At 58.5% G+C, this 22405-nt stretch overlaps 1 protein-coding gene across 4 annotated transcripts; it reads left to right on the forward strand.

The window, feature by feature from the left end:
• Window positions 1–7474: 7474 nt before the first annotated feature.
• Window positions 7475–22215, forward strand: DBN1 (drebrin 1). Of its 4 annotated transcripts, none has more exons than XM_087867775.1 (15): window positions 7475–7709; window positions 12409–12464; window positions 13065–13177; window positions 13347–13421; window positions 13540–13746; window positions 13831–13908; window positions 14180–14331; window positions 14416–14479; window positions 18008–18067; window positions 18150–18273; window positions 19008–19145; window positions 19467–19631; window positions 20079–20743; window positions 21010–21112; window positions 21326–22215. In XM_087867775.1, exons 1-15 carry the CDS (start codon window positions 7624–7626, stop codon window positions 21394–21396), a joined length of 2157 nt encoding a protein of 718 aa, XP_087723901.1. In that variant the 5' UTR covers window positions 7475–7623; the 3' UTR covers window positions 21397–22215. The 4 variants fall into 4 exon arrangements, with proteins under 4 accessions (XP_087723901.1, XP_045651719.1, XP_087723902.1 ...); XM_045795763.2 differs by having other exon boundaries at window positions 7476–7709; window positions 13540–13686; XM_087867776.1 differs by lacking the exon at window positions 19008–19145 and having other exon boundaries at window positions 7477–7709; window positions 21326–21903.
• The last annotated feature ends 190 nt before the right edge of the window (window positions 22216–22405 follow it).

A 22405-nucleotide genomic window follows, 5' to 3' on the forward strand; every position in this document is an offset into this window, starting at 1 on the left:
GGGTGCCTGGGTGGCACAGCGGTTGAGCGTCTGCCTTTGGCCCAGGGCGTGATGGGATCGAGCCCCACATCAGGCTTCTCCGCTATGAACCTGCTTCTTCCTCTCCCACTCCCCCTGCTTGTGTTCCCTCTCTTGCTGGCTGTCTCTATCTCTCTCGAATAAATAAATAAAATCTTAAAAAAAAAAAAAAAAAGGATGGGCTTTCCCAGGGTTTGCCATCCTGGTCATCCTTGTGATGGGGACTTAGACAGTTCATGGTCAGCAGGAGAAGGTCAATGGGGATCCCATGTGCTGGGCCCCAGCACCCACGGAAGTGGGGAGTGTCCGATCTGGACTGGCTTGGAGGTCAGAGAAGAGGAGTTGAAGGTGCATCTGCAGAGATGGGAGGTGGAAAACAGTGACAGCCGGAGTGAAGGCCCACAGGTGTCCGCCAAATGCCACAGCAGAGGGTGGGGCTGGAGCACAGCCCCCGGGGGCCTGGGAGGCCACAAGTGCCCGGCCAAGGAGCTGGGACTACATTGTGAGCGTGGGGTTGGGGTGTCAGGGCACAGAAGAGCATGAAATAATGAAGCAGCCCTTTCAGATTTATATCGTAAAAGAGCTCCAAGCTGTGAGCAAGGTGGACGGAAGGAGGGGGACTAGGAGGAAGGGCAGGGGCTGTGGAAAGGGAGGAGCAGAGATGGGACCCAGTGACAAGTCCCAGGGATCCTAGAGTGGGGGTCTGAGGGACGAGGGGTGAGGAGAGGCAGGAAGGCAGCTCTGCTACGCATCTGGAATATACCAGTCATTGCTCACAACATCTCATGCCATCCTCCCAGCCACCCTGGGAGGTGTCTACCCTCACTGTGGAGACGAAAGGTTAGGAGACCTGACCGAGGTTTCATAGCCCGTGAGCCACAAGCCAGACTAGATGCCAGGCCTGAAGCTGGGCACACGGTCCTGGACTGGCTGGCACTGAGCACCCTTCATCTGTGAATGCCCCTTAAAAGCTCCCTCCTGCCTGTGTCTTGAAACTTGGAGGCTTTGGTAGTGGCCCCATCTTTCTCTGGGGCTTCTTGCTTCCCACCGATGCCCTCCACCCTAGGGGAACGGTCATCTCTCCCTCCCGTCTCAAGCCTGGACTAGAGAGACTGAGGAGAGGCCCAGACCAGGGCCAGGACAACCCGGCATGAGGACCTTCAGCATGTCTGAAGTTGCTGGCATTCTCAGCAGGTCCTTGGGCCCATCGTTTTCAAGAGAAGAGATGACCTCTCTGTCGTGTTCTCTTGAGGACCCATGGAGCATGAGGGCAGGGCTTCCTGTGTTATTTTCATCACACCTTGCCAGAGCCTAGAACAGTGCCTGGCACACAGTGGATGCCCAGTGAATGTTTGTTGAATGACTCAATGGGGTGCCTGTGGGACATTTATGTGACAAATTCAGGGGGCAGATGAAGATTCAAGTCCATATTCATCTCAGATTCAATTCAGGAATGAGTTTGGGACAGGGCCGGGGAGGTCACAGATGCTTGTAATTGGTGCCCAGAGAGAGAGCTGAGGAGTAGGCCCAGGCAGGTCACAGCAGGAGTGAAGCAGGTAAGATGCGGTTTCCTTTCAACCGAGACATCCCTAGCATATTAAACACAGTATCTTTCACCTCCACAAAGAAATATACTCTCTCCCACTTCTCTTGAACTGTGAAGCCGTCTCAGTCCATCCTTGGTTTCCATGGATACAGGTGAGCAAGAACACAGGGGAGGATGGTGAGTGCTGCTGGGAGCAGTCTTGGGGGAGTCTTCTGGGGGGCAGTGACTCTCGGCCTCAAGCAAGGGCCACGATGTAGGAATGCCCAGCTGTGCCAAATCTGACAGTTTACCAACAGCATCCAGAGATTCAGACTTTTATGTGAAATCTGGTGTTTGGAGTTTGGCAATTAAGTTTGATTCTTTTTTAACCTGTTAAAAAAATAATAAGCATGGAACAAATTCAGCGTGAGGACAGCCAGGGAAGAAATGAGAGGCCAGGAAGCAGCACCATCACAGCAGTGGGCAGAGGAAGCAGACAGATGACAGCCTCTGGAGAGCTCAGGGCAGGGAGGCAGGGGCAGGGCAGGAGTGTTTCCAGAAGTTGCCAACAGTGTCATCCAGGCAGATGAGGCCAAGAAGTCCCCTTCGCGTTTCGCAACAAAGCTTATCAGTTTAGCAGAGAGCTGGGGCAACAGCCAGGGTGAGAGGAACAAGGGGGAGGGCTGGTTGAATGAGAGATGAGAGAGTGTAGACAACTCTTTTAAGAGGCTTGGCTGTGGTGGGCCAGGAAGAAGCCGGACCACTAGCTGCCAGGGTCAGCTGGACAACCAGATCGCTGGAGGGAGGAAGCTTGGGAGGCTTCTGCCCAGGGAAGGTGGTTGAAAAGGGGAAGTTGGGGGAGGGGGGGACAAGGAGGGGAGGGTGAGGAGTGGAGAGCTGGGGACCGAATCTCAGGAAAGAGGAGCTAGCCTGGAAGAAAGTAAACACAAGCATGGGGTACCTGCTCTGAATGCTCCCTCCCTCTGCCAGGAGCCACAGAGCAATAGCTTATATATAATTTAATCATAGAAAATCACTTAAGAGAGATGCCATTAAAGGCATGTTTCAGGGGCACCTGGGAGGCTCAGTCGGTTAAGCAGCTGCCTTTGGCTCATGTCATGATCCCAGGGGCCTGGGATCGAGCCCCACAAGCCTGCTTCTCCCTCTCCCCCTGCCTGCTGCTCTGCCTACTTGTGCTCTCTCTCTCTCTCTGTCAAATAAATAAATAAAATCGTTGAAAAAAGAAAAAAGGCATGTTTCAGATGGGGGAACTGAGGCTCAGAGAGTGAAAGTGACCTGTCTAGAGCCACCGCTCTAGACTACTTGTGCTCTCTCTCTCTCTCTGTCAAATAAATAAATAAAATCGTTGAAAAAAGAAAAAAGGCATGTTTCAGATGGGGGAACTGAGGCTCAGAGAGTGAAAGTGACCTGTCTAGAGCCACCCAGCCAGAATGGCCTGGGTCTGCTGCTCAAAGGATCAAAGGCTGAGGTGCTCCCCACTGCACCTCCCAGCTGCCCCCACCCCAAGAGCTGCAGGGATCACGGTGTTCCAAAGGTGGGGTGTGAGGCTGTGCGGGTGGAGGCTATGGGGACTGGGAAACGTCCTTGTGCCAGGCAGGGGAGGCCATTAGCGCCCTTGGAGAGTACAGTCTCCAACCGAGGGGGCAGAGCCCGCGGCGGGGGCATGAGTGGGCAAGTGGAGAGGCGGCAGGCAGGGGAGGGGCTTTTGCCAGCTCTGAGCGGTTTGAGCTCATTTGAAGTCAGCGGGGAGAGAGGCGGTGCAGGGCGAGGGACTGTTTCACTGGAGTACAGAGTACAGAGAACTGATGGTTCTGGGGCTGCCTCCTCAGTGCCAGGTCCCACGTGGCCTTGGAACATTCACAGTCCCGTGGACCCCTCCAAGCAGCCCTGCTAGGGGAAGGGAGCTGAGGCCGTGGGCTGAAGCGCTGGGCCCCACAGCACACAGGGACTGGGACTGCAGCAACCCTGTGAGTGGAGGAAGGCCAACGGGGGCCAAGATGGGGTGGGGCCAGGGCTCCAGGGGCCACAGTGGAGCAAGAAGCTTGCTGGGAGTCTGGGAAGAACTCAGCGGCGGGCTGGGCCAGCCCCGGGAGATTGTGTGGTGAGGTCACCACAGAGTGGTCAGGGAGGGTCCTCCCTCTCAGGGCTGAGGCAGGGCGGGGCACTAAAAGGCCAGCTCAGCTCTCACCCATGTCCCTGCCTTGGACAAAAATGACTACTACTTGAGGACTGGGTAGATTAAGGAGGACTCTTTCAGCGGCCATTCAAACTAGTTTAAGCAAAAACAGGGATAATTTGTCTCATTTAACTGGAAAGGTCATTGACAGTGGGAATCTCTCTGAGCTTGCTTTCTTGCTCACTCGCCATCTCTCAGCTCTGTTTTCTGCGTGCTGGCTGTATTCTCAGGTGGGTCTCGCCATTCCTGGCAGAGATGCCCCTCAACCAGCCCCAGGCCCACATCTTGCGAGCTCAGTAGCCCCAGTGGAGCCTTTCTTAATGGTTTCAGCAATAGTCTCAGAGCTGACGTCCATCCCTGAAGCAGTCTCTGCATCTGACCACCAGCCTGGGCTACATGATCCCCTCTGGAGCCTGCCGTGGAAAAGCAGCCAGAAGACAGGGACAGGGATACCTAACCAAGGACATCCATAGCACTGGGCACACTTCCTCCCCTCCAAGCCCAGGACCCTCCCCGGTGAGTCCCAGCCTAGTCTCCACAGCGGTAGCCTTAGAACTACTTCCGACCAAACTCCAGACTAGGCCACCCCCCCTGGAAATGACGGTGCTAGGAGGGAAAGCAGGGACAGCCTGTGGTGTGAAGTGACATGGGACAGACCTGAGTTCCCACCCAGACTTTGTCACTCACCAGCTGCACATCTCAGGGCAAGTCACTGCCCTTCTCTGAGCCTCAGTTTCCCCATCTGTAAAACAGCCAACACATCAATAGCACCCACAATGTGCAGCTGCCATTTTAAGCACTTTCTACTTTTTAAAAATCCTCAGACAGACCCTATGAGGTAGGCACCATCATGATCATTCCCATTTTATAGTTGAAGATGAGTGAGACAAGGAAGGTCCTACAACGAGTCTAAGGTCACACAGTTGGCAAAGTCTGTGTGGTGACAGCAACGGACTTAGCAGGAGCAGAGCTCTTGTGGTCAAGTGGCTGGCCCCATGCCAGGATCCAATGCCTGGGAAATGCGGTGAGCACCGTAAGGATGGTGGGTACTGCTGAAGGGTGCTTGGTTGGAACTTGGCAGAGGCAGGATGCGGGCAGAGAAGGCTCTACCAGCTGGCGCTGAAAAAGTGCTGAAGCCAACATGTCAGCCTTGAAAGCTTCCCCGCCAGTTGTGGAGAAGCATAGAACAGGAAGATGGGCATGGGAGGTGGGGAGAGCCAGGCTTCAAGGAGGAGGGAAGGGTTTCTTACCTTTTAAGCCTCCATCCAGTCACAGTTTCTCCCTATAAGTCATCAAAGAGGAAACACAGAGAGGGAAAGCATTTTAGCCAAGGTCACACAGCAAGTGACCAGCTTCTGGATCTGAATCCTCCTTCTTTCTTGTCTTTTCTACTCCAGGGACCCAGCGTGGAGAGGAGCTTGTGCTCTAGGGATGGGAGAGACCCAATATGTTAGTGACTTGAAGAGTGATCAGGGCTGGGAGCGGGAGACATGAAAGCCTGGTGGGAGTACTCCGAGGAGGCCCGGAGACCTACCTACCAGGACTGGGCCCATGGGTTTGTTACGGGGGTAGCCAGTGGCTGAAGAAAGGCAGATTCACAGAGGAGAGGGTGATCAGTGGTCCCCTTCCTCCCACTGGTAAAGGAAATGGAAGACCATGATGGGGACACTAAATTTGGCAACTTAAGGGTCACTAGTGACTTTGGCTGCAGCAGTGTCAGGGACAACAGGAGCAGGAGGAGACAGATTGCAGATCTACAAATTTTAGGATGAAAATGATGTGGAGGGGTGAAGGGGAAGAAGACCAGAAGGAGTAGGCTCCAGGGCATGTAAACAGGGAACCCTCTTTCTCCCCTGAAAATAGAGAAAACAGGGCATGGGACATATGAGGACTCTGTACTATCTTTGTAACTTCTCTGTAAATTTAAAACTGTTCTAAAATTAAAAGTTTATTTAAAAATATAGATGGCAAAGAGGTGAGAATGGGGTGGCTGGAGAGTTTGTAGGTGGCTGAGGGGAAGCAAGAATTTGAGGAAGGGAGAGCATGCTCATTGGACTTCTGTTCTTTGGATATGAAATTGAGTGAGCAGGAGGCCGGGGAGGAGGAGGTGGTGGGGAGTTCTGAGCTGGGACACATCAAGGGAAGCAGGAGCGGAATGAGGCCTGGGAACCCTCTACCTACCCCTTCCAGGCACCCCTCGGCCCTACTGCAGTCTCCTCCCTCCCCAGAATCCCGCTGACTCTGCCTGGGCCTTGCTCCAATTGGGGGCTGTGGAGAAACTCCCAGGGCCGGGGGATCCATGAGCATAGTAGGTACAGAGTTCCTCAGGCAGGTATCTGTGAAATTTGGAGGGGGGGTGTTGAAGAGGTTCTTCCTACCCTAAAGCACTGGGACTCACTGCTGATCAATGCACACTGATCTCCTCCTCTTGGTGTAATTGATTACCCAACTCAGAACTCAGAGGCCCAGCTGGGGACCACCTTCTCCTCCATTTCACAGACTGGACCAAGTAAAACTTGCTTGGTTCTGTCACCTCCCCCCAGAAGATGGGAGTGGGAGGCTTTGTAGGAGGTGGAAAAGGCTTCTTAGAGCTGGGAGGTAGGGGGATTCAGGGTCCCACCTCAGCAAGGAGTGGAGATGTTCCAGGAGGCCCTCGCAGCGGTGCTCACTCCCCTGTAGGAGATTTCTGTGCTCTGAGCTTTGGGAAATAAAGGTGCAGAAGGCTGGTCCTGTAGTGTCCTTGGAGGAACCCTGACCTGGGAGTCTGGGGTTAGATGCTGCTTCTGGAACTGTAGTTGGGATTCCTCTGAGAGGCCTGAGGCTTGGGGGAGAAGGCAAGGTTTCCTAGGCTGGCCCCATCTGAGCCGGCCCTGGGGGCAGCTAGTAAGGGAGGGGGTGCCCAGAAGAGGGCTGGGGCAGGGATGGAGAAGTTGGGAGTGCTGGGGTATTGAGCTGGGTTGGGGCTGGGCATGGTCAGGGAGGCAGGGATGGAGGGGTGTGGTTGGGAACTGGGAACCCCATGGGAATCCAGTAGGCTGGACTGGGGTGCTGCTAGCAAAGGCGGATTGTGACTGTGTGGAGGTGCGCACTGAGCATGGGGTTGGGAGTAGGCTGGGAAAGAAATGGGTTGGATGTGGGGTGGAGACACAGATGGCAGTGAATAGTGATGGGGATGGACTAGAAGTGGACCTTTCAGAGGTGGGTATGGGTTGCAGATGGGCCAGGGTGGCTGATCCAGTTGGGTTGGGGGTTGGGACGGAAATGGATTTAACCTGGTTTGGGATGGACCAGGGATGGAGGTGAGGCTGGGACGGGGAGAAATTGAGCAAGGAGTGGGGCTGGGCCCGACTGGAATGAAGTGGATTTGGGACTGGGAGTAGGAGCTGGAAAGGAGAGGGGTGAACCCGAGCCTGGGCGGTGGCTGCAGACTGGAATCGCGCTGAGGTGGGGTCGCCGCGGGGTATGGGGCTGGGGAAGAGGGTGAGCGCCTACGCCGGGAACACAGTAGGCGAGGGTTTGGGACGTGGGTGAGGCGCGCCTGGGGAGCGGCAGGGCAGATCTGCCGCGGGGCTCTGCGCGCAGGGGCTGTGGGTGAGGGGCGTGGGGGCGCCCCGGGGCAGGCCGGGAAGGGGGGGCGGCCCTCCCCCTGGGCCGGGCCAGGGCGGCGCTAGGACCGAGCGCGCGGAGGGAGCGAGCCGGGCGGAGCCTGCGCCCCCCGCCCCCCGCCGGCCGGCTCCCCTCCCCCGGCCGCTGGCTCGCTCCGCTCGCAACGCTGCAGAGGCTTCGAGGCGGCGGCGGCGGCGACTCCTTCTTTCCTTCCCTCTTCCTCTGGACGTCCGTCCGTCTGTGCGTCTGTCCGTTCGCCCTCGGTCCGGCCAGCAGCATGGCCGGCGTCAGCTTCAGCGGCCACCGCCTGGAGCTGCTGGCTGCGTACGAGGAGGTGATTCGGGAGGAGAGCGCGGCCGACTGGTGAGCCCCCCGCCCCCGCCCCCCGGCCCCTTTGTCCCCGCGCCGCCGCCGCCGCCGCCGCCGCCGCCGCCGCCGCGCCTTTGTTTCCACCCGGCTCCGCCGCCCTGCAGCCGGGAAGGGAGGGGGAGACCCCGAAATGGTGCAGCGGCCCGGGAGGGCCAGGGAGGGGCTGCCTTTGTGCGCGCCGGGGGAGGGGCCGGGCCAGGCGGGGCACCGCCGGGCCCCGAGCGCCCACAGGCGGTCCCAGTCGCGCGGTGGGAGCGGTGGCCGGACGCCGGCCGGGGAGAAGCAGGGTCCAGCTGTGTGGCCCGGGGCCGCATGGCCCTGCGGAGCCCATCCCCCGCCCTCTGCCCTCCCGCCCTGGGCCCGGGGGACAGGTGTGCACGGGGCGGCCAAGGGCACCTTCGCCACCTTCGAGCGGGCGAGGACCGGGCGGGGACGAGGCGGGGACCGAGCCCGCGGAGCCAGCGCAGCCTGTCTGGCCCAGCCCGGCCCGGCCAGGCCACAGCACAAAGGAAAGCTAGGGCGGGGGAGGAGCGGAGCGGGCTGGGGGCCGGGGCGCCCCGCCCACCGGGGGCCTCTCGGAGTTGGGGTGTGATGGAAAGACGTTCATTGCCACATAGCAACCACCAAGCGACTCCTGTTCCCCTCAGGGGTCGCGGAGGAGGCAGAGGTGAGTCCTCCTCTCCTCGACCCCTGAGGGGATTGTGGGGACCAGACAGCAGGTCTGGGAGATGCCTGGGGACTGAACTGCCTGGCTAGGTGGCCAGCTGGGGTCCCTGAGGGGAAGCTCTCAGGCGCACAAGTGTGGAGGGAGCTCGGAAAGAGAAATGAGAGAGTAGGTAGAGCCAGTGAGCCCCTAAGCCTCATGGCCCAGTGGCCAGAGGTTCTTAGCTCCCTGGTTGGGGAAAAGCTGAGCTCCCCTCTCCCCCTTCCCCTGCTGTTGTCTTCCCCTGAGCTGTGGGAGGGAATGGACCACCTGCTCTCAGGCTGGAGTCTCAGGGTGGCAGGAAAGTAAAGGGGTCCCACACTGCCCCATTCAGGAATGCTCTTCCCCCAAAATACTCTCTCCTGGGACAGGTGCCCATTCTGTTCTCTAGGCCTGATCTTCTCTTGGCAGGCAGGAAACTGAGGCACAGAGTAAGGATAGGTCTGAGGGACTTCACTTGGGCTGGCTTCACCCTCATCCTAGGAGGGCACAGTTGGGTAGGGACACTGACCTGGGGGCTGGAGGCGGGGCAAGATGGCCAGGCGTCCATGCCATGGTACTGCAGCACTGGCCGGCAGCCAGGCCTGGAGGGATGGACGTGGGAGACAAGCTCTCATGTCCTGCAGGTCAGTCACAGGAGAGGCCAGCGCCGGCTAAGCCGGCAGGCGGCCCACCCATTGTCCCAGCCCTGCCCCAAGGGGGCTGAGATCATGGGAGGAGTTCAGGGCAAGTGGCCGGCTTGGCCCGGTGGAGGACCTAGGCTTGGGATAGGGGCCTTGCCTGCAGAGAGGCACAGCCCACCTTAAAATCCCCCTCTTGCCCTCTTGTCTGCTGGTTACTGTCTACCATCACCCCATGTCCCTGTAACCTCCCAGAAGCAGGGCTCTGGCAGCCCAGTGCAGGGCCACACAACCACTGCTGGGCCACATCCTGCTTAGCAGAGGCCTGGGCTCCCACCTCCCAGCAGCATCCATGTGGCCACAGCAAGTTATTCATCATTGGCATGCGTCACCCCCCCATCTGGGTTGTGTGTGGGACACACAAACACACACACCCTCGCAAATACACACATTTGCTCACTCCCAAGGGCCTAGATAGCATTTTGTAAAAAGGATATGAGGGTCATAACCTGCAGAATAGGGCATGAGTGCCCCCAGCACCCAATACAGAGCCAGGGGCATGGCAGAGTCTCAAGCCCCAGGGGCAGAGTCTGCACCCAGAGACCAGAGGAGGGTGTCTTGGGTACAGTTGCTGTCTTGGTCAGGGGGTTTGGCACTGCCCTCCCTTACCTTGCCTCCTAAGGGGAGCTCACTCCTAGGTGGCAGAGCCTCTGAAATGGACCGTTGCCCTGAATGTGACACAACTCACTGTGTTGACCACACACAGGTGTCTGCTCCTCTCTGGTCTTCTTGAAAAGGGAAAGAGGGGATGGTACCGCACCGTATCTGGGACCCCCAAGGCCCTTCCAGCTCCAGCATGCTGAGAGTGGGATTGTCCTGAGGGCCCACCGGCCTTTCGTCTCCCACCGCAGCTGGATGCGGGATCTCCCTGCAGGGGCTACATTCCAGCCCCACTGCACCCTAGTCCAGTGTCTCTGGCCTGGGTGGTTTCTCAGAGTTTGTGTCAATATCACAGATACCTACGGGTGCTGCCCTGTGATGGCCCCGGGACCCAGTGAGTGACAGGTGTTGATTGACTGAATCAGATGTCTCCGCTTCACACAGCTTCCAGTTAGAGGCATCGTCTGTCTCTAGGGGTTGAAGCTGGAGAAACCTGTAGATTCCTGGGCTCCCCATCCTGATACCTTGTGGTTTCACCAGCTCCCACCCATTCAGGCCCGGGCTGCCCCTGATGTGTTTGAGAAGCGCAGATCTAATGAGCTCTGGGGTGGGCTCGGAGGCTTCTTGCCATCCCTGCTGGGGTATGGTAAGTGCTCTTGGGAGGTGCAGATTAGGGCAGGGCTTCCTTGGGAGCTGGTGTTTGTCCCTGAGGGATTTCAGCCACGGGTGGGCCATGAGGTAGAGAAGTAGGTCTGGCCCTCCTGTGGAGGGAACCACATATGCAGAGGCTCCCGGGTGGGAAACATCTAGAATTGTGTTTGGGATCCGGGGAGCCATCCAGCATCCCAGGTGTTTGGTATGGATATGGAGGTCTAGTTGGAAAGGCAGGCAGGGGCAGAGCTCAGGGTTTGAAGGCCTGCTGAAGGCTTTGAACTTAGGTATGGCTTCTGCCAGGCAAGGGCTGCGGCTGTTAGTGGGAAAAGATGGCCAGAGGTGGGTAGGCAAGCATCAAGGATGGAAGGGGTGCTTAGCAGGGCTGGTGTTCGTGGGCCCTCAGAGAGGCTGACAAGTTGTCCCACGGAGGTGTGATATCTAGAGCAGTGTCTGGCAACCAGGATCTTTGAGTTCTGCCTCTGTTTCTGGTCTGTGGAATGGAGAGGGGCAGACCCCTGCTTCTCTGAGGGCCCTTTGTTCCCAGTGGTGGGTTAGGGTAGCCAGACAGGTGGTGGGACAGCTGTGCTGAGAAGCAGCTGCCAGGGTTGGGGCCCAGGCAACAGTTGGACCAGGAGCTTCCCAGCCCCACAGCCCACCTGTGTCCCTTTCCGGAGGGAGGGCTCCCGGAGAAGCAGAGTTGGGGGGGTGGGGGGGCTAGGGGGCCATTTGGCCCTGGCAATGACTTGTGCTGACCTCATGAGACTGAGCCAGGCCCTCCTTTTCCTTTCCTCCTCCCTCTCTCCTCCCTCCTCCTTCCTTCCTCCCTCCTTCCCTCCTCCTTCTCCACCCCCTCCCTCCTTCCTCTTCCAGCTCTCGCTTCATCCCCCTTCCCTCCGTCTCTCCCTCCCTCTTTGATTTTTCTCTTCATCCCTTCACTTCCTTCCTTTCTCTCTCTTTCTTCCTCCTCTCTCCTTGTTTCTCCCTCCCTTTCTCTTCTCCATCACCCTGCCTCCCCTTCTTCTAGCCCCAATACTCCTCCACCTTCCCTGGAAGTAGGGAAAGGAAAGCATGGGGAAGGGGCTTGAGACCTTCTGAGCCTCTGGGATGAGGTCCTTCTCCCTTGCCCCACTGGGTTCTCAGGGGGAGACGGCTCTGCCTTCCCTTCCATGAAATGGATGCTGTGCCAGTGCTGCCAGGGAGAAAAAGCCAGGGCAGAAGAAGCTAGGGAGGAGGAGCAAGGAGGGAGGCTGCTAGGGTCAGCTTTCTCGTGAAACTAAGGCAGAAGGAAAGGCCAGCATTCCCAGGAGGCCAGGGCCTCCTCAGCTCTGGCAGAGGCCTAGGGGCTGGAAGGCCAGGAGAACATGCCCAGCAGGGGTCTGAGTCTGGACAAGAGTGACAAGAGTGACCATGGTGACCTCATCCCCATTTCTGAGAGGCGGAGATTGAGGCCAAGGGCGCGTCCCCAGGGTCCTTTGTGCTCAGGAGAATGTGGCTAGGGTGGGCCCATCATCTGCCAGTTGTCAGGTTGCCATGGTTACCGAGGGATGCCCAGCGAAGAGAGCACCAGGTTCTCCTCCCCCTCCCTTGCCATGGGGGGAGGGGCGGTGGGTACTGAAGAACACACCAGGTAGGTTCCCAGCGCTGGCCAATGGGGGCTGAGGATTGTGGTAGCCAGGGAACGGTAACCAAGGAACCGTCGCCTTGGAGTCTCCATCTCACACCCGCTCACTGGGTTGTAGGCTGCCAGGGCCTGAGCTCTGAGAACGGGACACATGGGCTCCCTCAAAGCCAGCGACCAGGCAGCGATTTCTGCCCCCTTGCCTACTCCCCACCTGACTCTACCAAGTCCCTCTACCAAGGCCCAGGCTACCCCCACTGGGCTCCAGCCAGAATTGGTGCCTAGCCCCGCTGTCATGATGACATGGCGGTGCTGAACCAGAACCCCTACTCCTGTCCCGCCTCCTCTGGGTCCCTCCTCCTTCCCCGGAGCCATCCCCACCCAAAATTGGCCGCCTGGGCCCAGTCAGTACTCTGAGCCACCCCTCCCTCTCCCCAGGGCTCTGTACACGTACGAGGATGGCTCAGATGACCTCAAGCTTGCAGCATCAGGAGGTACGAATTCCAGCCATTCCTTTGCCTTCCACTCCCCCCCCTCCCGTTGTTTTCCTCCCCACCCTCCTGGCTCCAGGCCATCTGCCTGCCTTCAGCCAGCCGACCCATACTTGTCTGCCAGTGTCCTTCCTCCAGCCATCTCGAAGATCCCCAGGGTGGGGCGGGAGGGAGCCTTGCTTGCCCTTTGAGGATGAGAAAACCGAGCCTCAGAGATGGAGAGTGATTTGCCCGAAGTCACACAGCGAAGTCACACAGCGAGGAGGGAAGGGGCGGGGCTGGCCCAGATCACACCCACTTTCTCCAGAGCCCAGCTCACCGGGCATAGCACTGTGTGAGCGGTGATGAAGCGCCAAGAGTGGGACACGGGGCGTGTGAAGAACAAACGCGTCCTCAGCCCTAAATCAGCCCAGGGGTTCACAGACAGAGCTTACTCCTGCCTGCTGTCCCTGTCTCGCGCCAGCACAGAGTGTGGGACCTCCAGCTCTCTGGGTGTGCCTGCAGAGCCCACGAGACGAGTCTTTCCTTCGGGTTCCGGGCCCTTTGCAGGGTAAGGGTTCAGGAGGTGGGGAGTCTTGCTTGATACCCTCCTGATTCCCCCAGATGGGGGTTTGCAGGAGCTCTCCGGCCACTTTGAGAACCAGAAGGTGATGTACGGCTTCTGCAGCGTCAAGGACTCCCAGGCCGCTCTGCCAAAATATGTGCTCATCAACTGGGTATGCGGCTGTGGGCTGGGGAGGCCCCAGAGCAGTCACCCGCCTCCCCACCTCACCTACTGACACCACCAGAGAGAGCCCACCAGCCCCCTGGCAGGGGAGCCCAGGGCCTCAGGCTGCTGCCCCCTCTTGTCCTTTCCCGACCCCCTCTCTGCTGGATACTTTGCAGGTTGGTGAAGATGTGCCTGATGCCCGAAAATGCGCTTGTGCCAGCCACGTGGCTAAGGTGGCTGAGTTCTTCCAGGTGCGAGTGGGGCCCGGGCTCGTGGGGGCGGGGCCAGACCTTAGCAGGGGCTGGGTCTCTGTGCTGGTGGTGGTCTTGGAATGGAGCCAGGCTGCCTGAACACGCCTTCTTGCTGCAGGGTGTCGATGTGATTGTGAACGCCAGCAGCGTGGAAGACATAGATGCGGGCGCCATCGGGCAGCGGCTCTCCAACGGGCTGGCGCGGCTCTCCAGCCCCGTGCTGCACCGACTGCGGCTGCGCGAGGATGAGAACGCCGAGCCGGTGGTCAGTGTGTGCCTCGGGCAGGCCAGCCCTGCCGGGGCTTCACCCGCCCCGTCTCTGCCAGTCAGTCCTCACCCTTTGTGGATGGGAGCTCCCAGAGCACTCAGCCCGTTCTCCCCGCTCACGCGAAGCTGTTTGACTCTGCAGGGCACCACCTATCAGAAAACTGATGCAGCTGTGGAAATGAAGCGGATTAACCGGGAGCAGTTCTGGGAGCAGGCCAAGGTGCGGACCCAGGCCCCAGCTTTCAGGCTGCACTGTCCCTCCCTAATCCCTCTCCAAGGCATCGTTCTGGCCTCTGTCCCTCCTCACACAGTGTGTCCCATCTTGTGTGCTACCCCAGCCGGAAGAGGGAGCCCTTCCGGCTTTATGGCCATAAGGCATAATTCCCAGACGCAGAACCTCCCCCGTCCTGGTCTGGGGATGGGCTGGAGGGGCAGTGGCAGAGGCGGGCCCCAGCTCAGGGCCTGCACTGCCTTGGCGTGGGGGGTTGCAGAAGGAGGAGGAGCTGAGGAAGGAGGAGGAGCGGAAGAAGGCCCTGGATGAGAGACTCAGGTTCGAGCAAGAGCGGATGGAGCAGGAGCGGCAGGAGCAGGAGGAGCGGGAACGGCGCTACCGAGAGCGGGAACAGCAGATCGAGGAGCACAGGTTGGCCCTGCCCCACCCTAGGCCACCTGCTCCAGGCCTGGTGCGGACCCACCCTAAGGTGTGCGTGCCGGCTTATCGTTCCAGGAGGAAACAGCAGACTTTAGAAGCCGAGGAGGCCAAGCGGCGGTTGAAGGAGCAGTCTATCTTTGTGAGTTTTTAGCCGGGGCTCCTGGTCTCCTGGTGAGGGGAAATGAGAACGGTCCCCGTGTTCCTGGGCCTTCAGAGGGGAGTCTGGAGGGGGTTGTCATCGGCTTAGGGACAGTTCTGGGTGTTTGGAGCCTCTCTGCATGGGCATGGAGTGTCACAGAGTATTAGGCCTGTCACCCGACCATGTGGGTCTCTGTTCCTTGGCTGTGGAGAGAGACTTCCTTGAGGAAGTGTCTTCTGTAGACTGAAAGAGAAAATCTACCTTGACCCTGACCCTCACTGACCAGGCCCCCCTGCCCCTCCCAGTGGAACAGGAGAGGCTTGGGGTGGGTTAGACATGCTTCCTGCACTTCGGGGGCTGGAGGCCTGACCCCCACCACAGAGCCACATGAATGAGTTTGGCGTTTGGAGCATCTGTGCACACGTGTGTGTCATTCCAAGGGTGCTGGCTGACCCCCAAACATTGGGGTGGCCCACGAAATCATCTTGGAGTTGAGACTTCATGCTTTGACTGGAATTTTGTATTTCCACAATAGCTAAGGTCATTTAGGCTGGAGCATGGTATAGTTCTGAATGGGAGGTGGGTGGTACTCATCTGGACTGGGACTGTGATGGCCAGTTGTGCCATGAGGACCCAGACAGGAGGCTGGGAGGGTGGACACCAGACAACCCTGCAGGCCCTGGCATGAAGTGGCTGTCATAGTTCACTCCAGCCACATCGGCCCTGGAGTGGAGGACGTGCAGGTAGGGAGCTCAGCTGCAACTGCTCATTCAGCGCACCTTTGCCACCTGCCACGTGCCAGGGGTTAGAAACAGTGGAGAACAGGTGGGCAAGGCTTTTTACAAAAGTAATTGAGGGATCAAGTTTGTTTTGAATTGTGCCAAAATGTCCATAAAATGTGCCATCTTCACCATTTTTAAGTGTACAGTTTAGTGGCATTAAGAGTCCCAACAAATCCACATTGTACAACTGTCATCACTGTTCATCTCCAGAATTGTTTTTTCATCTTCCCGTATTGAAACTCTGCCCACATTAAACATTCCCTCCCCATTCTCTCCTCCCCTGGGCCCCTGGCAACTGCCTTTCTGCTTTCTTTGAATTTGACTACTCTTAAGTACCTCATTTGAACGGAACCGTAATTTTTTTTCCTTTTGTGACTAGGTTATTTCACTTAGCACACTGTCTTCCGGGTTCATCCAGGTGTCAGAATGTCTTCCTTTTCAAGGTTAATAATATTCCACTGTATGTATATACCACATTTTGTTTATCCATTCAGAGCAAGGTCGCTTTGAAAAAGCTTATTTTGACAGAAAATTTCGCACGCACACAAAAGTTGAAAGAATATTAGTATGGTGAGTCCCCTGAAGTGATCACTCATTTTCACCAGGTGTCAGCGTTTCAGGCAAAGTCTTCAAGTCTCACACCATTATATTATAGTCTCATCTGGCCCTTCAAGTGTGGCTCATGGGACAGTGACACTGATACTCTGGCAGGTCAGGGTGGTGACCCTACGAGTTCAGGCCCTCTAAAGAAGGTCCCATGTGAGAACTTTGGAATTTAGAACCATAAAATGCTTTCTCGTTATTTAAGCCTTTGTTCTGCTTTCTCTTCTCTGTTAAGAATTGTGTTCCTTGTCTGAGTTCCCTTTTTGCCTGTGTTGCCAGGGAGCCCCCATATATCTGAAAAGGCTTAGGGACAGCAGTGCCTTGGACCCGATGATTAGTGTATTGATCTCGCTTTCCTACCCGTAGCCCCAATTTGTTTCAATGTTTTGCACTTTGTTGGTAGTTTAGGCTTTTGTGGTGAGCTTGCCTCTAGTCCTTTTTTTGAACGAGGCAGAGGAATCTAGTGAGGTCACCCAGGCAGGGCTGGAATACCAGCAGAGGCTGGTGGGATATAATTTATGGGAAGGCAGGGAGCCTGACTGGAGCCCAATGGGCTGAGGAGCAGGGGAAATTTGATTGGAAAGAGAGCTAGGTCAGAGGAGGACTTGAGCTTTCGTTCTGAAAGACACAGAGTTGTGGTTAGAGTGACAGCCCTCTCGGGGGTACTTGGAAGGGCCACTCTCTTAATGTATCCCAAGGTATGTGTGTAACTGCCCACCTTACTGCAGCTCGCTCTCCCCTCGGCGTCAGCCCCCTGCCCCATTCCTCACCCGCAGCTCGCTCTCCCCTCTCCCCTCGGCGTCAGCCCCCTGCCCCATTTGCCACACTAGCAGCAGGGGCAGCACTGGTTAAAAAGTTTGCTGTAGTGAGTTCAGTTGAACCAACGTGTGCCAACTGAACCTTGTGCTGGCCGCTCACACACAGACCTGACTTCTCACTCTGTGTCACCCACAGAGGGTGGGGGCAAGGATCCCAGAAAACGGAAGTTAGGATACAGTGTCATCTGTGGTGTGTGCCTGGACCACCTCAGGGAGACCCAGAAATGACCTGAATGGGCGAGGGACCTCTTCCCCGGGAGGCAGTGCCCAAGCTGAGGCTGGAAGCGGGAAGAGGTGGACCTGGGGTGGGAGATGGGCATTTGGGGCAGGAGACATTGAGCTCCCATGCGAAGGCGTCGGAGGGGAATGGTGTGCCTGTTCCAGGAACTGTGACTACACCGTGCGGAGACTTTGTGGCTGCATCCTACAGGGTGTGTGGGTGAGTCAGGGCAGGAGGCGGGTGTTAGAGAGGTGATGGGCTAGATCAGACAAGGGGAAAGGGAACATGGGACAAACAGGGGGCCCCATGCCTTTACTGCTGGCGTCGCAGCCTCAAAACTGCAGTGCAGTTAGCCGGTGCAGTGCAGTAGGGAATGGTGGGGACTGCAGCGAGCCGGGCAGCACGTGCCTGGGGTCAAGGCCCCTGCAGCACAGCTCTGGCCAGTAGTTGCTTTGGGGCATGTCTGTTGTGGCCAGGGCTTCTGGCATTTTAAGAGAAACCAGAGATCCTGGTTTTGGTATGAAACTCCTGATATTTAAGTGGTAGCAACTGATATGTTTTAAAAATACCACAGTGGCAAAACAAAAGCTGCGTGTGGGCCACACTCAGCTAGTACTCACTATACTGGTGAGAAACCCCCTAAGGGATGTTAGGCTAGGAAAAATCGTGGTCTGATTTGGATTTTGGAAAGATCCTTGTACGAGAGGATAGCAAGGAGACAGGTGACTAAGGAGAAGCCCTCCATCATGATGCCAAGATCAGGGCAGCAGTGATGGCGGTGTGGCTGACTGGGTGCTGGGTGTCAAGAACAGTTAGCTACAAAGCAGGGAGCACTCCTGAATGGCCCTGGATGCCGGGTTGGATCTGGGGATGAAGGGGCAGGAGGAGCTGAGCTGGGTACCGAGGGGCCTGTCTGAGCTGGAGATGAGGTGACCTAGGGCCTTGCAGGTGGAGAGAAGGAGCTACATGACTGGGTGGCAAAGGGAGCAGAGGTTCCACCTCCAAGCCCCTTCCTGCCAGGTTGTGGAGAAAACATGGGGCCTGTAAGAAGGCCGAGAGCTCAGGGGGAGTGGGGAGCCCAGGACACTGTCCCTTTGGTTTCCAGGGTGACCAGCGGGATGAGGAGGAGGAGACCCAGATGAAGAAGTCAGAGTCGGAGGTAGAGGTGAGAGCTGGGAAGAGGGCAAGTGAGGTGTGCAGGGCTCGCCTCGGCTGGGCCCGCCCTGACCCTTTCTCTGTGCCTTTAGGAGGCAGCGGCCATTATTGCCCAGCGGCCTGACAACCCACGGGAATTCTTCAAGCAGCAGGAACGAGTTGCATCGGCCTCTGCAGGCAGCTGCGATGCACCCTCGCCCTTCAACCACCGGCCAGGTAGTCCCAGGTCCCACCCCCACCTGATCCCCACTTCTCAGGTTTGGGGCCTGAGCCTCTCTGCGACTCTTTCTTGGAAGGGAAGCCTTGCCCAAGGACCCCTTGGAGAAGGCAAGGCCATTCATCAAGGGTGCTTTCACCCACCGACTCCGAGGGGGCAGGACTGAGAGGGGCTCAGGCCAGGGTCGGTGTTGGCCTTGGCTGAGCAATGGGTAGTGCTAGAGGTCATCCGGGCAGCCCTGGCATGGACTGAGGCACCCCCATGGCTGCAGGGAGCGGCCCCGCTGGGGTTGAACTAGGTCTTGCCTGAAGGGCTGCGGGTGCATGTGGGACGGGCTCTGACCCTGGCCCTGAGTTTGAGCAGCCCGGAACCTGCATCCAGTGCTCGCTGCTGGGATCGTCCCTGTGCAGCTTCTGCCTCCCTCCACAAAGCACCCTCCCGCTCTGTCCGCTGCTCCGTGTGTTTGCCCCTGCTGTGTGCTTGGCCCCGTGCTGGGGTTCCAGGGGTGGGGCCCGCTGTCCCGTGATGCTCAGAGGCTGGCTTGGCGTGGCAGGCTCATTGCTGTGCGTGCCTGGTGCTGGTGGGAGTCATCTGTGGCTTGAGGCTGTGGCCTAGCTGAGGGCAGTTTGGACTTCTAGGGCCAGCTCTGGGGGCGGGTGAGGCCTTGGGGTGGGGGTGGGGGAGACTGACCCTCTCTTGTCCTCTGTCTCTCTCTGTCTGTCTCTCTCGGCAGGTCGTCCGTACTGCCCTTTCATAAAGGCATCGGACAGTGGGCCTTCCTCCTCCTCCTCTTCCTCTTCCTCCCCTCCACGGACTCCCTTTCCCTATATCACCTGTCACCGCACCCCAAACCTCTCTTCCTCCCTCCCATGTAGGTAGCAGCCCCAGGCTTCAGTGGGAGGGGTAAGGAGGGCCCCGCTTCCCAGCAGTGCCCCCCCCCACTCCCCCAGCCTGACCGCTGATCTCTGGTGTTTGTCCCCAGAGCAGGTGCACCTGTCTCTTTCCCCTGGCCCTGAAGGGGCTCTGGCCCATAGGATCTGGAGCTGTGGTCTGGCCCCCGAGGGGCCTGGGGGGGCTCCCAGCCCCCACCCAGACTCCACACAGGAGGTGCTGGCCAGATCCCAAGGTGGACAGTCCTGGTCCCATCTGGCTCCCTGGCCCTCCCTGACCAGCCTGGGGGTTTGTTCCACAGGCAGCCACCTGGACAGCCACCGGAGGATGGCACCTACCCCCATCCCCACCCGGAGCCCATCTGACTCCAGCACGGCTTCCACCCCTGTCGCTGAACACATTGAGCGGGCTCTGGATGAGGTCACATCCTCGCAGCCTCCACCACTGCCACCGCCACCCCCTCAAGGTGAGTGAGGGGCTGCACCCTAGCTGCACCAGGGCTCCCACTAGTCCCTGGGCCGAGACCCCCACGTGGCCACAGTAACGGCTCCTCGGGGATCTGAGCCCGATGATCACCCAGATCGTACTGCACGGGCCATGGCTGTGGCAGGGAGGAGCCGCAGCTGTGGCAGGGAGGAGCCCTGGTGTTGCAGTGGGACCTGCCGTTTCTAAAGCTCAGTGTGTCTCCCTGGAATGGGGATCGGGCCTTCCTCCTGGGCTGCTGAGCAGATCAAAAACCCTAGGAGATAAAGGGGCAGCAGGGCCCAGGGGGTGTGCTGAAAGGTGCTCTTCTCTTTTGGAAGCCGCTGACTCCCCAGCAGGTGGGCAGAGTGGAGTAGGTTGGCTGCCCTGGGCCTGCGTCCTTTTCTGAGGGAGCTGACCCCATGTCTTTCCTCCATGTGTGCTATGACAGAGACCCAGGAGCCCGGGCCTGGCCTGGATGGCGAAGAGACCAGCCAAGAGGCCAGAGCAGCAGCCCCTCCGGCCTGGGCCGGCCCCGTGGAGGAGCCCCCGCAGGCCCCAGAGCCTCCGCCGGGGCAGGGCAGCCCCACGGAGGACCTGATGTTCATGGCATCTCCAGAGCAGGCTGTCCTGGCCGCCCCTCTGGAGCCTGCCGTGGCCAACGCCGCCACAGCGGACACCCCGGCAGCCGATGCCATTGAAGCCGACACTGCCACTGCTGACACCGCTGTTGCCAATGCCATCACCCCCACCGCTGCCAGCCTCATTGACCTATGGCCTGGCAACGGGGAGGAGGCCTCCAGAGCCCAGGCTGAGCCTAGGGTCCCCACACCTCCCGTGGGTGCCGAGGTGCCCCTGCTAGATGAGGTGGCTGAGGAGCCACTGCCCTTGGCAGGCAAAGGCTGTGCCAACCTTCTCAATTTTGATGAGCTGCCTGAGCCGCCAGCTACCTTCTGTGACCCAGAGGAGGAAATAGAAGGGGAGCCCCTAGCTGCCCCCCAGGTCCCAACTCTGCCCTCGGCTCTAGAGGAGCTGGAACAGGAGCCAGAGCTGGAGCCAGAGCCAGAGCCCCATCTGCTGACCAATGGCGAGACCACCCAGAAGGAGGGGACCCAGGTGGGGCAGGGACATCCTGGTGGGAGGGGTGGTGCTCAGGGTTCTACCAGGGGGTACCCGCTTTCTCTGTGACCCACGTTACTGGAGGGAAGCTCCATTCCATCTTCCTCCTTGGGCCAGCTCTGCTTTTTTGTCCAAGGCAGGCATATGTTTCCCTGGAAACCACTGATGGAATCACTGGTTGCTGGGGAAACGAGCAATGGCCTGGTAGGTCGGCGCTAGTCCTCCTGGGTGGGGCCCAGTGACCTGGAGCTTTCCTCCTGCAGGCCAGTGAGGGGTACTTCAGCCAATCACAGGAGGAGGAGTTCGCCCAATCGGAAGAGCTGTGCGCAAAGGCCCCGCCTCCTATGTTCTACAACAAACCTCCAGGTAGTACTGGGGTGGGCGATGGGGGGGGGGGATTCCTGCAGGGGTGCTGGGTTCAAGTGTGAACATGCGCGTGCACGCACACACAGTCACATAGCGGTGCTGGGTTCAAGCGTGTTTGCATACACACACAACCACAGCTTCCAGGGGTTGGGGGACACAGCCATGGATCTGCTGGGCCATCTCCTTAACTCCCCTCCCTTTCCAACATCACAGAAATCGACATCACCTGCTGGGATGCAGACCCAGTACCAGAAGAGGAGGAGGGCTTCGAGGGCGGTGATTAGCGGGGCGCCAGCCCTCAGGCTGCCCTTGCGAAGGCCGCCCACCTGTGCCGGCCTCTGGCCAGACGGCCCGTCGCGCCTGCACTCGCAGCAGCTCCGCCTGGCACCCACTCCGGATTCCGGCCCTGGCCCGGGACTTGGCCGCTTCCCTACCCACAGGGCCCGACTTTTACAGCTTTTCTCTTTTTTTTAAAGTTGATAGGAGACTTGTACAGTTGACTGGTTTTCCTCCCGTTGGTAGTTGAGACGCTGTTGCAAATTCTACCCCGTCCCCGCCCGGTCCAGATTGTAGCTTAGTCCTCCCTGCTCACTCAAGCTGGCCGGGGTGGAGGCCTCACCCTACTTGGGGCCTGGCGTCGGGGGAGCTCTGGTGGGAAAATGTCCCACCTCTTTTCCTAGTTTTATGTTTCTTGGAAAAATATCACTTTGTATTCTCTGTCCAGGGCTTCAGATATTTTGCACGAATTTTAAAACATGGCAATAAATGGCTCGTGGGCTCTGGCTCCCTGGGACCCCCTCCCCGCCCTTCTCTTGACCCCTCCCCGCCTGGCCCAAAGGAAGTAGGCCCAGCTGGGGCCCCTCAGCTTCCAGGCCCTTTCCTGCCCCCCTCCTGCTGGGCAGGTCCCAAGCTGGAGGCCCTAGGCGCGGATCTGGTCAGGGCTATCGACTATCTATCGGTGGGGCCCGGGGCTTGGACGGCCCCTCCCCGACTCCTCCCTCTTTGCTTGGGTTCCTTTTTCACGTTCAGTAACTGTTTTTTGGAAAGCACAAACTTCTGTAACGGGTCGTGCTCATGTCTGTTAATAAAGAAATCCAGATCCCTTCGGGCCTGCTGCTCCGGGCCTCCACGGGCGGATCTGGGGTGTGCCGCCTGCCCTGACCCCTATTCCCAACTCTTCCCACCTACAAGGTCACTGGGGCCGCCCCTAACCATGATCTGACAGGCAGGGAAGGTAGGCCCTGGAGCTTCCAGGGGAACCAGCCTATGAAGTTAGGTTCCACACGCTCAGGC

Source organism: Ursus americanus, chromosome 15, assembly GCF_024610735.1.
Source record: "Ursus americanus isolate L20-20 chromosome 15, mUrsAme1.1.p, whole genome shotgun sequence".
NCBI classification, from domain to species: domain Eukaryota; kingdom Metazoa; phylum Chordata; class Mammalia; order Carnivora; family Ursidae; genus Ursus; species Ursus americanus.